At 43.5% G+C, this 16,285-nt stretch overlaps 1 protein-coding gene across 6 annotated transcripts in view; it reads left to right on the plus strand.

Moving 5' to 3' along the window:
• The first annotated feature begins 3,091 nt into the window (after window positions 1-3,091).
• The window catches only part of SMARCC1 (SWI/SNF related, matrix associated, actin dependent regulator of chromatin subfamily c member 1), a 181,074-nt gene continuing 167,880 nt past the window's right edge, over window positions 3,092-16,285 (plus strand). For 2 of the 6 annotated variants that reach the window (XM_064596757.1, XM_064596758.1), the window contains exons 1-2: window positions 3,093-3,343; window positions 13,711-13,830. In XM_064596757.1, the coding sequence (XP_064452827.1) occupies window positions 3,149-3,343; window positions 13,711-13,830 (315 nt within the window). In that variant the 5' untranslated portion in view covers window positions 3,093-3,148. Of the gene's footprint in view, window positions 3,344-13,710; window positions 13,831-16,285 lie in introns of all 6 variants that reach the window. The other 4 variants (XM_045862541.3, XM_054504802.2, XM_064596765.1 and 1 more) reach the window with 3 other exon arrangements.

The raw sequence follows: 16,285 nt of genomic DNA on the forward strand, positions 1-16,285 counted from the left end.
GCCGAAGGCAGACGCTTAACCATCTGAGCCACCCAGGTGCCCCTACACTAACATTTTTGAGAATGATGGGTCATCATGTCAGCAACATACTCTTATGTGGTTCAGGAAAAGAAAAAGCTCTTTGTACTGTATTTGTAACTTTTTTGTAAGTTTGAGATTATTTCAAAATAAAAACTTTTTAAATTATTTATTTATTTATTTTTAAAATATTTATTTATTTGAGATAGAGAGCGAGAGAGTGAGCGCGCATGAGCTGGGGGGGAGAGGGGAGAGGGAGAAGCAGGCTCTTCGCTGAGCAGGGAGCCGGACGCAGGGCTCAATTCTAGGACCCTGGGATCACAACTTGAGTGGAAGGCAGATGCATAAACAACTGAGCCACCCAGGTGCCCCCAAAATAAAAACTTTTAAAACATGATAAAACCATTTTATTTAAAAATGCCCATCTTGGGCGCCTGGGTGGCTCAGTTGGTTAAGCGACTGCCTTCGGCTCAGGTCATGATCCTGGAGTCCCTGGATCGAGTCCCGCATGGGGCTCCCTGCTCCGCAGGGAGTCTGCTTCTCCCTCTGGCCTTCCTCCCTCTCATGCTCTCTGTCTCTCATTCTCTCTGTCTCAAATAAATAAATAAAATCTTTAAAAAAAATGCCCATCTTTATAATGTGCTCAATTAATTTTAATGACAAATTTTAGATGTTTTTCTTAAAAGGAAAAGGTATGTAGTTTTCCAAATTAGTTTAGAAGTTATATGAGCAAAAAAATTGGAATACCACTGGCCTGGAAGAACTAACTTCCTTCTCTATGGCTACGGGCAAATGAAATAGTTTTCTGAATTCCTCCAGAGCATTTTCTCTGCTCTACTCACAAGCTAATAGTAAACACAGTTGGGGCACCTGGGTGGTGTAGTCAGTTAAGTGTCAGACACTTGGTTTGGGCTCAGGTCGTGATCTCAAGGTCATGAGCTCTAGCCCTGCTTCCGGCTCTGAGCTCAGCACGGATGCTGCTTAAGACTCTCTCTCTCCCTCCCTTGGCCCCTCCCTGCATCTTTCTCTCAAATAAATAAATAAATCTTAAAAAAAAAAAAAAAAAGAAAAGAAAATGCAGTGTACTTAGGAAGGAGGGGGTGCATTAGTACTCCAGGGTCTAATACTCTAATACCTGCTAGCCAGTTACTTAACCTCTCTCTGCCTCAATTTCCTTATCTGCAGTAATACAGGTGTACCTAGCACAGAGGACAGCACATAAAAGTGCCCCATCAACACCAGCTATTGTCAGTATTTCTGAAGTCTGAGCTCTGAGGGGAAAAGATTCACATCTGACTCATATTATTCTCATTGTTTCTGTCCTACATTGTTTATCAGGTAATCTTTTTTCATCTTCTTTCTCTAATATATCTTTCACACTTGCAACTATTATCTTCCTAATCTGTAGATCTGATCACATCATTCTCTCTGTTCAAGCTGATTTCCCAATGCTTACAGGATAAAGTCAAAATTCACTGCCACAATCAAGTAACATCTCTGCTTCCACACCATGGGCTCAAAGAAGGTTTCACCCAGCTTGCTTTCACACTTTAACGACTTTGATCCAGTTGTTTTTGTGTGTCTAAAATGTCCTTTCCTCCCTGATCACATTCTATTCATTTTTTTTTTTTTTAAAGATTTTATTTATTTATTTGAGAGAGAGAGAATGAGAGACAGAGAGCATGAGAGGGAGGAGGGTCAGAGGGAGAAGCAGACTCCCTGCCGAGCAGGGAGCCTGATGCAGGACTCGATCCCAGGACTCCAGGATCATGACCTGAGCCGAAGGCAGTCGCTTAACCACCTGAGCCACCCAGGCGCCCCCATTCTATTCATTCTTAAAAGTTGGTCTCAAAACCTCACCAGACTTTCTCACAAGTAATTAGTCACCTGCTGTTCTGGTGTTATATAACATCATGTTTATAACGCCATAAAGGCCAATCATACTTTGTTAGTAATTTAAAATCTTTCTGCTCCTCCGTAGGTCATTCATTCACTCATTCATCAAATATTTATGGACTATCCATTAGATAACAGGCCTGTTCCCAGCACTGCAAGTATCCCTGTGAACAAGTCACGATTAGGTTCTCATGTAATGAATGTGGACAAGTAAGAAAATAAGAAAAATACCAGGTCGTCTTGAGTGCTACACAGAGAATGTCGAGTGAATATGATTAGCTGTTCAATATTGTACGCTCAGAGATCGTTTTTCTTTTTTTTTTTAAAGATTTTATTTATTTATTTGAGACAGAGAGAATGAGAGAGAGAGAGCACATGAGAGGGGGGAGGGTCAGAGGGAGAAGCAGACTCCCCGCCGGGCACGGAGCCCAATGCGGGACTCGATCCAGGGACTCCAGGATCATGACCTGAGCCGAAAGCAGTCGCTTAACCAACTGAGCCACCCAGGCGCCCCCAGAGATCGTTTTTCTAAGGTACCCTTAGGCTATGAATTTGAAAGCGCCTAAGCGACAGTCATAGGGGAAGAGCCGTCCAGATCTCAGGAACAGCCGGTGCAAGGACCCCGAGGTAGGAAATAGCTGGTGTGGATAAAGCCACGAGGGGGAGGAAGGTGTGTGCTGCCAAAGCAGCTCCGGGTGGTGGTCCCAGGTGGACGTTTACAAAGGGTACGCGGCCGCTTTGTGCAGAAAGTCTGAGGGCAGGGGGGCAAGCCGACGCAGATTCCCACCCTGCGTGGGGGTTCCTCGGCCAGCACTGGACACCCTAAACGGGCTTCCCCCTCGAAACTTCTCACGCCAGGTCTTTTCTCCGACGGTGTCACGGGATGACACAGAACCTCGGTGCAGTGGTTGACGGGATGCCGGAACTTGGATACAGCACCTCCCGCAGAGGCCCAGGCTCGGTAGCGGAGAAAGTGCGCAGCCTGCCTCGGCTGGCGGAAGAGGCGGGGGCAAGTGCTCGTCCCAAGCCCGCCCGGCGCCGGTGCTGCGCATGCGTGCGCGCGTGCCCTCTTCGGGTCCCTAGAAGGGGCGGGGCCGGCCCTCCGCGCCGGAAGGGGGTTGGCTGGGCGGGGTCGGGAGGCGGTGGTGGCGGCTGCGCGCGCGCGCGAGAGTGCGAACGGGGATCGCTGCGAGGGCCGGGGCGGGCCGGGCGGTGGGGACGACCGACGGCGACTATGGCCGCGGCGGCGGGCGGCGGCGGGCTAGGGGCGGCGGCGGGCGCCGCGGGCGCGGGAGGCGCGGCGACGGCCGCGGGCCTGGCCGTTTATCGGCGGAAGGACGGTGGCCCGGCCAGCAAGTTTTGGGAGAGCCCGGAGACGGTGTCCCAGCTGGATTCGGTGCGGGTCTGGCTGGGCAAGCACTACAAGAAGGTGGGTTCGCGCGCCCGTGGTGGCCGGGGAGGCCACGCGACGGGAGCCGGGCGCAGCTACTGGCCTCGCGGGCCTCGGGCCGCCCCTCCCCCCCCCGCGCGCCACGAGGGACAACAAAGGCAGGCGCCGGGCCCGCCACGCCCCCGCCGTCCGCTCTCGGCGCCCGCGCGCCGGGGGCTCCAGCGGGCCCCCGGGGCCAGGCCTCTGGGAATCCCCGCGTCGCGGGCGCGAGCCCCAGCTCACCCCGGTGTGCAGGAGCATCTCGAGCTCAGCAAACCGGAGGGCGTGAATCTCTTTTGTTAGCTGCACTGGGTGTGCGAACAATGATTATTACAAACTGTCCAAGCCAGGGTTGTAAGAGCAGCTTCAAGTTTTGTTTAGAGACTCATCTTCAAAGTCAAGTGAGATAGCTAAGGTTCTACTACCTGTTGTTGGCTTGGTAAAGAATGACTAGACGACTGTACTCGGAAGTTAATAAGCAGCAGGCCAATATATGATGATATTATGGATGAGCACCGATATTAAAAAAATGACAGTTTTTACTTCATTGTACTTTTAGTTCCGTGTAGTGTGAGTACAAGAGTTAACGTTCAGTGGTACCTAATGTGTTTCTCAGTGAGGCCTTCCCTGAGAATCCCATTTACACTAGAGTGCCGCACTTCATATCAATACCTTTATTTTGTTTGTACCACTTTGTGAGATGGTTTTTTTCATTTAGCTGTTTCTCCTACTTTTGGGAGGTAAGTTCCGCTGGGTCAGTGGTATTGAAAGTTGTGAATTAACCTTTTATTTATAACGAAGTGTTTTTTTAACTTCCCTTTGTAGATATCTAGGAGTGACTCCCTTAGAAGGTGTAATGAAGCAGACAGCCCAAAATACCTCCTCTGCCCCAGATTTCCGAACACCCTTTTCAAGTTCCATACTTCCCCCATTGAGAACCATAGCACTGGGGCAAGGACCTTGTCAGACCTCTTCACTGCAGTGCCCCCCCCCCCCCAGGGTTGGTACTAATTGCCTCGCCCTTAGTAGTTGCTTAGTAAATATTTGTTCAGTGAATGAAAAGACGAAGTAGTTTAGAAACCTATTCATTTGAGTTCTGCAGCGCAGTGGAGTCTGTCAGGTTTTGGAGGTTGATAGGGACAGGATCTTGGGTTCTTTTGACATTACACTGTGGTACTTTCAGAAGTGATTGTTTCTTACTGAGGTTTTAGGAAGTGAGAGACAATATATATTTTTATATGCTTTGACTTTTTTTGCCCCCAAATTTTGCAATCACATTTAGGATTGCCAGTTTTTCTCATCTGTGTATAAGTAGACAAGAATATTGCTCTCCCTTTTACAGTGATAAATTGGTCACTTTTTTTTATGTAGGCAGCAGAGCTTCTAGAAGTGGCTAAGGGAATTTAACATTTATATTATGAGAGTATTATTTTTATCTTATGCCCTTCAGCCAATGCTTTGGGTTTTAAATTCAGTGTACCTTAATGTAGCCTTCCCCTCCCCCAGTCTGGATTTCTTTATTGAGGTATAATTGACATATAACATATTAGTTTATCAATGTAGTTTTAGCAGAAATGAGGAGTATTCATTTGGATATCAAGGAAGAGGAAGGAGAAAGAGAAATAATAGTAATTTCTACCTCTCCAAACTCTGTGTGCATCTGTTTGGGCCCAATTTTGTTTGAATGGGTGAAGAAGTGGTTCTGGGGCTGACTGAGGGATTTGTCCCAGAGTGTTGACGCCATTGGGTAAATGTTGGCTCAGTGTTCTTCAGTCCTTAAAGATCAAGTAAAAGTTAGGTCTCAGGGTTTTATAAGGCCAGAGTATATTTCTTGGGCCTCCTCAAATTCAGAATTGTATATTCCTTATGCCTGACAGCCAGAATCCTGTCAGCCTTAGAGAGTGGTGTTGGAGTGGCGAAAGTACTATCCAGGACACAATATATTTCCACTCAGTGTACACATTGATGGGTTTTAACTATTTTCTGTTGCATTTAATACTACATTTTCACATTCATGAATCTCAGTAACTGAATGAAACATGACAGTGGTAGTCCCATTTTTATTAATTTCTTTTTTTTTTAAGATTTTATTTATTTGAGAGAGTGAGCACACGAGCAGGGGGAAGGGGCAGAGGCAGAGGGAGAAGCAGGCTCTCCACCGAGCAGGGAGCCCGATGTGGGACTCAGTCCTAGGATCCTGAGATCATGGCCCAAGCCAAAGGCAGCCACCCAACGGACTGAGCCACCCAGGCGCCCCCCATTTTTATTAGTGGGTTTATCATGCGTTCCATGAACAACAACTGGGCATCTAACTGTATCTGGGCACTTAAACCATTACTCAAATCCTTATAACAGTCGTGGTTCATAGATACTTATTTCATTTTACACATGAGTGGAACCTGAGACTCCATATATAAGTGACTTCTCTAAGATTACAATTAGGAGTGGTGAAGGTCTGCCTGGCTCCAAAGCCCCAATTTTTTTTGCTACACATAATCCCTCTCATCAAGGAATGTAGTGGAAGGTAGTGGAAAATGTCGTGGTGAGAGACATAGACACTTACTTGTAAAACTCATGTGGTTTCAAATGAAAAGAACTTCGGTTTATTTTTGTTTTCTCTGTGTCCTTAGTAGGTGCTCAGTACATGTTTGTTCAATGGATGAACAGATTCTAGTCTAGGAACCTATTCATTCACGCTTTGTTGATAAATTTGGCTCAGGAACACAGAAGGGAGAGGGAATACTTTTTGATTAGGATGAGCTTCAGCTGGGCCAAAGAAGTCCGGAGGAGGTGACTCCTGGAGGGAGGCAGGGTAGGTGATTGGGAGCACAGGTGGTTAACCGTTGGCTTGAGGTTGCATTTTAAGTCCAGCAGCAGGGCGGAAGCTTCCTCATCTCCCACCTGAGCTACCTTTGTATTATTGGGTACATGTCTTTTCATCCTAACTTTGATGAAGATGAAAGCTGTATTTCTGTCCGTGGTTTCTGAGTGGTTTTCAAATGATAAAACCTTACTGATTTTAATGGTTTCAACTCAGATACTTTGGAGGTGAAGGATATCTGTAAACCATTAAGTTCCCAGGTAAGTTTCTTCCTGGTTTGGCTTCTTAATGAAATAAGATTTAAGATGTCAGGATGATTTCAATGTCAGGGTGATCGCTAAAGTGGACTAGATTGCCTAAGGAATGCATTTCAGTACACTTTACATAAAGTATTTAACAGTTAAAGAGTTTTTTTGTTTTATGGGGCATTTGCTGCAATAGGCTTGTTTAGGGACAAGTTATTAAAATTTGGATACTTTATTGATGCCATAGGTAGCATAAAGCAGATATATTGATAAAACTTTCTAAACTTATCTTTCTACCTTTCTTTTCTTTCTCTTTTTTTATCTTCCTACCTTTCTTAATCAAAATACTTGAGACTAAAAATTTTTGGTTGTCTTAAGTAAAACATGCTGTTGAACTTTTTTTTATCAAAAGATAAAAGTTTATGACTGAAATAATCTATAGTCATTATTTTATTTTATTTTTTTGTTAATCAGAATTCACTATTTTGAAAGCTGTCAAGAACCCTTTATGTTTTAGGTAATGTTTTTGGAAGCCATTTGAAGTGAGCTCTGTTATGTCACTGTAGGATAGTGAATGAGCATTATACTTTGGAAGATGTAGTTCAGTACTCTTGGCTGCTAATAACTTGTCCCTAATTGGTGGTGTCCTTGAGCAGATGACTTGATTCCTGTTTTAATTTTTCATATGTAAATTGAGAGTAAGATTGACTTCCTTAAGACTGAATCAAACGAGATAGTTGTTGGAGATGAGGTTATGTAAATTTGAGGTGGTGATGATACTTTTGTGTATATCCCATGGTCAGCTTGCTTTATTCTTATTGGTTAAATAGAATGTTAATATTTTGAAGTGTTTAAAAGTTGATTTAAAACATTATAACATTGGCTGCCTTTTGAGTGGTTGTGAGGTATAGATTAATACATTAACATGACAGTTCATTTATGAATTAAAAATGTCATCTTTTTCGTGTTTGGTAACTTTTGTGGATGATTTGGAAAAAGTATTTAACCAAGGTTAAATATTTTATAATTTAAAAAATTGGGGGAGGGGTGCCTAAGTGGCTCAGTTGGTTAAGCGGCTGCCTTCGGCTCAGGTCATGATCCCAGGGTCCTGGGATCGAGTCCCATGTCGGGCTCCCTGCTCAGCGAGGAACCTGCTTCTCTCTCTCCCTTGTCTCCTGGCTTGTGTTCTCACTCTCTCTCTGTCAAATAAATGAATAAAATATTAAAAAAAAAAAAATTGGGGGGTGCCTGGGTGGCTCAGTCGGTTAAGCGTCTGTCTTCTGCTCAGGTCATGAACCCAGGGTCCTGACATCCAGCCCTGAGGCAGTCTGCTTCTCCCTCTGCCTCTCTCTCTCTCTGTCTCTCATGAATAAAATCAAAATAAAATCTAAAAAAAAATTGGATTTTAAAATAGTTAAGGTAATAATTTTGATTGAACCTGGCTATCTTTATTTTGAAACTATAAGGTTGTTCACATGAAACCTTTTACATGTTTTTGTATTCTGAATGATAATATAGCAAATGAAACATGCATAGTAGTGAAATTTAGAATATATATGAAGCTATGTATATAGCAGTTGCTAAACTTAATTTTTGCCTAAAGGGTTGATTTGGTTTTTGCTGAACAGCCTTCCTCCAAGATGGTGTGTTTTTCAGTTTTAGGATTTGGCATTGTTCAGTTATCTACAGGTATCTGAAAAATAGAAGGTTAGGCTTTCATGTTGCTTTACTATGTACAAAAAGTTGCAGTACAATTTTGTACTGAGAAACCCATTCTTTTTTTTTTTTTTTTTTTTTTTTTTTTTTTTTTTTTTAAAGATTTTATTTATTTATTTGAGACAGAGAGAATGAGATACAGAGAGCATGAGAGGGAGGAGGGTCAGAGGGAGAAGCAGACTCCCTGCCGAGCAGGGAGCCCGATGCGGGACTCGATCCCGGGACTCCAGGATCATGACCTGAGCCGAAGGCAGTCGCTTAACCAACTGAGCCACCCAGGCGCCCCTGAGAAACCCATTCTTATAAAAATAATAAAGTTACCTTGTGGATATATACTCCATATTTTGTCAGTTCTGTAGTATACATTTGAAAAGTTTATTAAAGATTACATGAGTGCTATGAATTACTTACTAATTGAGTGTTGCTTATTAAAGATTTACTATGTTGAGTAAATTGGAAAAAACCAGATACTGAATTGTCACTTGTAAGTGTATAGTCCTTAAAAAAGTAAACTTGATAGTTTTTGTGGGAATTGGCAACTGGCAAAATATTATAGGAAAGGGGAATCGTAAGTAGTTTTCAATGTTAAAAATTCTTTAACTCGGGGTGCCTGGGTGCTCAGTCGTTAGGCGTCTGCCTTCGGCTCAGGTCATGATCACAGGGTCGTGGGATTGAGCCCCAAATCGGGCTCTCTGCACCGCGGGAAGCCTGCTTCTCCTTCTCCCACTCCCCCTGCTTATGTTCCGTCTCTCGCTGTCTCTCTCTCTGTCAAATAAATAAAGAAAATCTTTAAAAAAAATTGTTTAACTGGTTTTTAATTTTTTAAAATTTTAAAAAGATTTTATTAGAGAGAGAGGAAGAGCCGTGGGCGGGGGGAGAGCAGAGGGAGAGGGAGAAGCAGACTGCCTCGGGGCTGGATGCCAGGACCCTGAGGTCATGACCTGAGCCTAAGTCAGAAGCTTAACTGATTGAGCCACCCAGGCTCCCCTTTAACTTTTAAATTATAATACAGCATATTCTTTAACTAAGATGTGTAGTAATACCTGAAACAGATTTTTAAAAAAAGTTTAGTGGTTCTTTTTTTTTGAATATTTTACTTATTTATTTGAGGGGGGGGGGCACAGCAGGGGGAGGGGCAGAGGGAGAAGCAGACTCCCCCCTGAGCAGGGAGCCTTGTGCGGGGCGGATCACAGGACTCCAGGGTCATGACCTGAGCCGAAGGCAGACGCTTAGCCGACTGAGCCACCCAGGTGCCCCAGTTTAGTGGTTCTTAAAGTGGGTTCCCACTCCAGTTGTGTCACCTAGAACTTCTTTTTTTTTTTTTTTTTTAAGATTTTATTTATTTATTCAACAGAGAGAGAGAGCAGAGAGGGAACACAAGCCGGGGGAGTGGGAGAGGGAGAAGCAGGCTTCCCGCCAGGCAGGGAGCCTGATGCAGGGCTCGATCCCAGGACCCTGGGATCATGACCTGAGCCGAAGGCAGACGCTTAACGACTGAGCCACCCAGGTGCCCCTCACCTAGAACTTCTTAGAAATGCAAATTCTTGGGCCTGACCTATGGAATTAGAAACTCCAAGTGGGTCTAAAATTTGAAAAACATTTTAGGCCAACAAAATTGACATCTTATATGCTTAATTGTATGAAGTTTGTTTCCATTTTTTGACTGGTGTGTGGCGCAGGTGTTTTACTTTGTGGCCTTACGAAATGTGTTTTCACAGAACACTCTTAGTATAAAAGAAAACTTTTTATAAGGATGAAAAAGGAGTGGTCTAGAACAGGAATAGACAGGTTTTTTTCTATAAAGGGCAGGAGAGTAAAGATTTTAGGCTTTTCAGGTCATGCCATCTCAATTATAACTGCTTGACTCTGCTGTTACATGAAAGCCATCATAGACAATGTGTAGTGAATGAGTGTGCTGTGTTTTGATAAAATTTTATTTATGGACACTGAAATTTGAATTTCATGTAATATGTGTCCTGAAATATGACTTTTTTTTAAAAAAGGATTTTGTTTATTTGAGGGGGAGAGAGACAAAGCACAAGTCGGGTGTAGAGGGAGAGGGAGAAGCGGACTCCTCGCTGAGTGGGGAGCCCAACATGGGCTTGATCCCAGGACCTCGAGATCACAAGCTGAAGGCAGATAGATGCTCAACTGACTGAGCCACCCAGGTGCCCGGAAATATTATTCTTTATTCTTTAAAATTTCTTTCCAGAGGTGCCTGGGTGGTGCAGTCGATTAAGTGTCTGACTCTGTTTCAGTTCAGGTTGTGATCTCAGGGTCATGAGATCCGGTCCTGTGTTGGGCTCCCTGCTCAGCGCGGAGTCTGCTTTAGATTCTCTCTCTCCCTCTGCCCCTCCCACTCATGCTCTCTCTCTCTGAAATAAATAAACCTTAAAAAAAATGAAATAAAATAAAATTTCCTTCCAACCATTTAAAAATCAAAAAACTGTTCTTAGCTTGTGGGCCACAGAGAAACAGGCAGTGGACTGGATTTTATAAACCTTTGGTCATGTAATATACAGCATTCCAACAAAATACCAGTCTTTAGCAAAGTGAACTGCATGCTGGCTGTTTCATTTAGAGTGGAAAGCTAATGCACCTGTATAAATAAAATTTGGGAGGATACTAAGCTTTAAGAAGAACTGCCTTTTATATCATGCCTTATCTTTGCTTGGCAGTAGTACGAATTGAGAGCCATTCAATTCAGTAAGAGTAGACTGTGCAGCTGATAATCATTTTGCCATATATAAATCACTTACAAATTATTTTTTGTAATGGAAACCTACCACATTAATCTTGAAATGTTGGATGATACTGGGAACGAGGTTTGTTCCAGGAAGAAAAATTCATTTTACTGTCTTTTGTTATCTTTTCAGTTTCAAGGAGGTATAGATGTTTTTCCTTTTCAAAATTGGAGGTTTAAAAAAATTTATTGAATGGGGCGCCTGGGTGGCTCAGTCGTTAAGCATCTGCCTTCGGCTCAGGTCATGGTCCTGGAGTCCTGGGATCGAGTCCCACATCGGGCTCCCTGCTCAGCGGGAAGCCTGCTTCTCCCTCTCCCACTCCCCCTGCTTGTGTTCCCTCTCTCGCGGTGTCTCTCTCTGTCAAATAAATAAAATCTTTAAAAAAAATTTGTTGAATGTATTGGCTTTTCAAGGTGATATTGAACATTTCATACTTAAACTTTCACATTTAATTTAACTTGCTAATTTATGCTTTCCCTGTCATGTTACGTATTTCCTTGCTATGGAACCAGCTTGCTCTCTGCCACTGGTTTGGCCTTTGGACATTGTCGACATTAGCGTGGATAACTTTTCAGATACATTTGTTTACAATTTTTTAAAAGATTTTATTTATTTGAGAGATAGCAACAGAGATAGTGACAGAGATAACGAGAGAGAGCACAGTTGGGGAGAGAGAGAAGCAGGCTCCTGTGGAGCAGGGAGCCTGACCTGGGGCTTTATCCCAGGATCCTGGGATCATGACCTGAGCTGAAGGCAGACACTTAACCAACTGAGTCACCCAGGTACCCCTAAAAAAAAAATTTTTTTTTTTTTAAAGATTTTATTTATTTATTTGACAGAGAGAGACACAGCGAGAGAGGGAACACAAGCAGGGGGAGTGGGAGAGGGAGAAGCAGGCTCCCCGCAGAGCAGGGAGCCCGATGCGGGACTTGATCCCAGGACCCTGGGATCATGACCTGAGCTGAAGGCAGTCGCTTAACCAACTGAGCCACCCAGGCGCCCCCAAAATTTTTTTATTGTAGTAAAAAACATAACAATTTACCATCCTAACCATTTTTTTTTTTTTTTAAGATTTTATTTATTTATTTGACAGAGAGAGATAGCGGGAGCAGGAACACAAGCAGGGGGAGTGGGAGAGGGAGAAGTAGGTTTCCCGCCGAGCAGGGAGCCTGATGCGGGGCTCGATCCCGGGACCCCGGGATCATGACCTGAGCCAAAGGCAGACGCTTAACGACTGAGCCACCCAGGCGCCCCCCCGTCCTAACCATTTTTAAGTGCACATAAAAATAACCACTTTATTATATTCAAAACTTCTTGGCATAAAACAACCTATTTTTTTTTTTTAAAGATTTTATTTATTTGACAGAGAGAGATAGAGCAGGGATACAAGCAGGGAGAGTGGGAGAGGGAGAAGCAGGCCTCCCGCGGAGCAGGGAGCCTGTTGTGGGACTTGATCCCAGGACCCTGGGATCATGACCTGAGCTGAAGGTAACCGCTTAACAACTGAGCCACCCACACACCCCTAAGACAACCATTTTATTATGCTCAAAGTCTGTGTGTCAGGAATTTGGAAAGGTACGATGGGGACAGTTGTCTCTGAGAACTGTGTCTAGGGTTTCAACTGGGAAGATTTGATGATTGGGGATAACTTGACAGCTAGGGCCAGAATCATCTGGAACCATCTTTTTTTTTTTTTTTTTTTTAAGATTTTATTTATTTATTTGACAGAGAGAGACACAGCGAGAGAGGGAACACAAGCAGGGGGAGTGGGAGAGAGAGAAGCAGGCTTCCTGTGGAGCAGGGAGCCCGATGTGGGGCTCGATCCCAGGACCCTGGGACCATGATCTGAGCCGAAGGCAGACGCTTCATGACTGAGCCACCCAGGTGCCCCTAGAACCATCTTTGCTCATGTGTCTGGTGGTTGTATTATCAGTCTTCTGGGACATCACCTGGGGCTTCTGGCCATAGCATCTCCAAGAGGCTTCTCCATGTAGTCTGGGCTTCCTCAAAGTATCGTGTCCTCAGGGTAGTTAGACTTAGTGGTAGTTCAGGACTCCAGAGGTGACTGTCCCCAGAGGACTACGTGAAAGCTTTTGACTTACCCTCAGAGGTCCCACAGCATCACTCCCCCCCCCCCCCCCACTGCATTCTGATGGTTACAAGTTAGTCATTAAGGATGGTCTTTTTTTTTTTTTTTTAAGATTTTATTTATTTATTTATTTGACAGAGACAGTGAGAGAGGAAACAAGCAGGGAGAGTGTGAGAGGGAGAAGCAGGCTTCCCGCTGAGCGGGGAGCCAGACGTGGGGGTCGATCCCAGGACCCTGGGATCATGACCTGAACCGAAGGCAGACACTTAACGACTGGGCCACCAGGCGCCCCAAGGATGGTATTCATTCAGCAAAAGAAGGGCGTACACCCTATTTCTTGATGAGAGGAGTATCAAAGAAATTTGTAGGCCTGTTTTAAAAACAATACAGTCTGCTCTCTGGCCACAAGTTATTTATATTCATCCCACTTAAAAAATACATTTGCTGATAGGTCTCATCTGATTATAGTATCAGGCTCAAGTTTGAGGTTCAGAATCTCACCATCTACTTTAGGTGCAGGTGCACACGAGATGACGTGGATTCATTGCTTGGGCATGGTTTCTCTCCTGAGACCTGTTAACTTTCCCTCCCCACTGTACCCAGTATTTTTGTAAGCTTCTTTACAGCAAAGACCATGGCTCAGACCTGTGCAAATCTGTCACCTGGCCAGTGTTAGTAGGTAATAGGAAGTAAGCTACCATTCTCTTCTGCACGATTGTCCCAGTTTTTGAGTCCTCATCTTTATCTTACAGTATGTTCATGCGGATGCTCCTACCAACAAAACGCTGGCTGGGCTGGTGGTACAGCTTCTTCAGTTCCAGGAAGATGCCTTTGGGAAGCATGTCACCAACCCGGCCTTCACCAAACTCCCGGTAAGTACATCAGCTTATAACACTGGGGAATCTGCCGTTTCTGTGCTCTCAGGTGCACCCTACAGCTCTTTCCTTTATTGCTACTATCCTGTAGAATAAACAAAGAGCCTCAACTGAATTTTAGCTATAGATTATTATTGCTTTTTAAGTGTAGGAAGCTCCACTTTCAGGAGTCATTTAACATTTGCATGAAACATCACAATAGCTATTTATAGACTTAACTATGTACATTTTACTATGTTGTAGTTTCCTTGTAGTCTCTGCTATACCAGGTCTTCTCCATTCTTTCTCCTGATTGAATTCTTGTGGCTAGGATACTTGTGGAATTTTTATCTTGTGTCGGTAAGATTTTCTGAGCTTGTGTGAAATATAATTCTGTTGTCCTTGCAATTGATACTTTGATAGTTTGGTTTGGTATATAAATACTGGGTTATGCTTTTTTTCCTTTTGAAATATGTAGGTTTTATTCTTTTTATTTTTAAGTTTGTTTATTTTTAGTAATCTCTACACCCAGCATGGGGCTTGAACTCACGACCTGGAGATCAAGAGTTGCATGTCTTCCAGCTGAGCCAGCCAGGTGCCCCTGGTTTTGTTCTTTCCTTAACATTTGATTTTGTAGAGAAAAATCTGATACTTGATTTCCCCCCCCCCTTTTTTTTTTTTTTACTGATCTTTGAAATTCAGAAATATGACAGAAATATGACTAGTTACAAGTCATGATCTGACGACTCAGTAATGTTTCTTTAGCTCAGGGAACATTCAGTCTATTAGTCTTCTCTCCCATCCTGTATTCCTTCATTTATATTTTTGAATTCTATTTGTGCAAACATTAGGATTCTAGGAATTACTTGTAGCTTTTCTCATAATTTTTGTCTTCTGATTCTCTGATTTGGATTTTTGCAGTTTCCAGTCTGTTTGCTTCCTCCACTGAATTTATAGATGGACCTTTTTTTTTAAAATCTCAAGTTTCTGGGGCACCTGGGTGGCTCAGTCGGTTAAGCGTCTGCCTTCAGCTCAGGTCATGATCCCAGGGTCCTGGGATCGAGCCCGCATCGGGCTCCCTGCTCCACGGGAAGCCTGCTTCTCCCTCTCCCACTCCCCCTACTTGTGTTCCCTCTCTCTGTCAAATAAATAAATAAAATCTTAAAAAAGAAAAAAAAAAAAGTTTCTGATTTGGGTGTTCCTATTTCATCACTAACCTTTTTGTTTTAACAACCCATTGCTCTCTCGGGTATAATTGAGAATAGGAGATAGTGTATGTTTTTTTACTGATCTTGTAGTAAATGTGTTTAGTTTGCTTATGGTATTTTTGCTGTCCAGACATTTATTTTTATTTAGTCAGATACAGAATTGTTTTGTTTTGTTTGTTTTGTTTTTGTTTTGTAATCTCTACCCCCAATGTGGGGTTGAAACTTATGACCCTGAGATCAAGAGTCATATCTCTACTGATGGAGCCAGCCAAGCACACATAGAATTGTGGGTTTTTTTTTTTTTTTTAAGATTTTATTTATTTATTTATTGGAGAGCGAGTGAGAGAGAAACAGCATGAGAAAGGAGAGGGTCAGAGGGAGAAGCAGGCTCCCCGCTGAGCCGGGAGCCTGATGTGGGACTCGATCCCAGGACCCTGGGATCATGACCTGAGCCGAAGGCAGTTGCTCAACCAACTGAGCCACCCAGGCGCCCTAGAATTGTGGTTTTTGAATCATGTTAGGAAGCTTTCTTCACTCGTAGGTGAGGAAGGAATTTAATCAGGTGTTCTTCTAGTACTTATATGGCTTCATTTTTTATACTTAATTCTCATCTATTTAGATTTTATCTTGGTGTTCAGTGTGAACAATAGATCCAGTTTTACTTTTTTCTTAGGATTATCTGGTTATCCCAGTGGTGTTTATTAAAAAGTGCTTCTTTCCCCCCACTGATATGAGCTCAGCAAGTATTAAGCATTTGGTTATTTATCAAATTCTGAGACTTTAAAGAGCAATACAGTGTATTGTTTGTCCTGCATACTCTAGTGAGCTGAATGAATAGAGCCTTGGAGTTTCCTGGTGATCCTGGTGAGGAAATGTCTTCCAGGGGAAAGGGCATTTGAATTTGAGACTTGAAAGTTGAGTATGAGTTCTTCAGGGAAATGCTGAAGGATGGAATTTTCAGGCAGTGATAGCAACGTGTAAAAGCATAAAGGCCTGAGAAAACGTGGTACTCGAATGTAGTTGTGACAGTTCAACAAGATTAGAACTGAGGGGCGCCTGGGTGGCTCAGATGGTTGAGCGTCTGCCTTCGGCTCGGGTCATGATCCCGGGGTCCTGGGATCGAGTCCTGCATCGGGCTCCCTGCTAGGCGGGGAGCCTGCTTCTCCCTCTGCCTCTGCCTCTCTCTCTCTCTCTCTCTGACGCTCATGAATAAATAAATAAAACATTAAAAAAAAAGATTAGAACTGAGGACAAATAGGCAGAGA

The sequence above is a fragment of the Mirounga angustirostris genome, unplaced genomic scaffold, assembly GCF_029215605.1.
Source record: "Mirounga angustirostris isolate CCGP_5_RB_7025 unplaced genomic scaffold, mMirAng1.0.hap1 SCAF_1, whole genome shotgun sequence".
NCBI lineage: Eukaryota > Metazoa > Chordata > Mammalia > Carnivora > Phocidae > Mirounga > Mirounga angustirostris.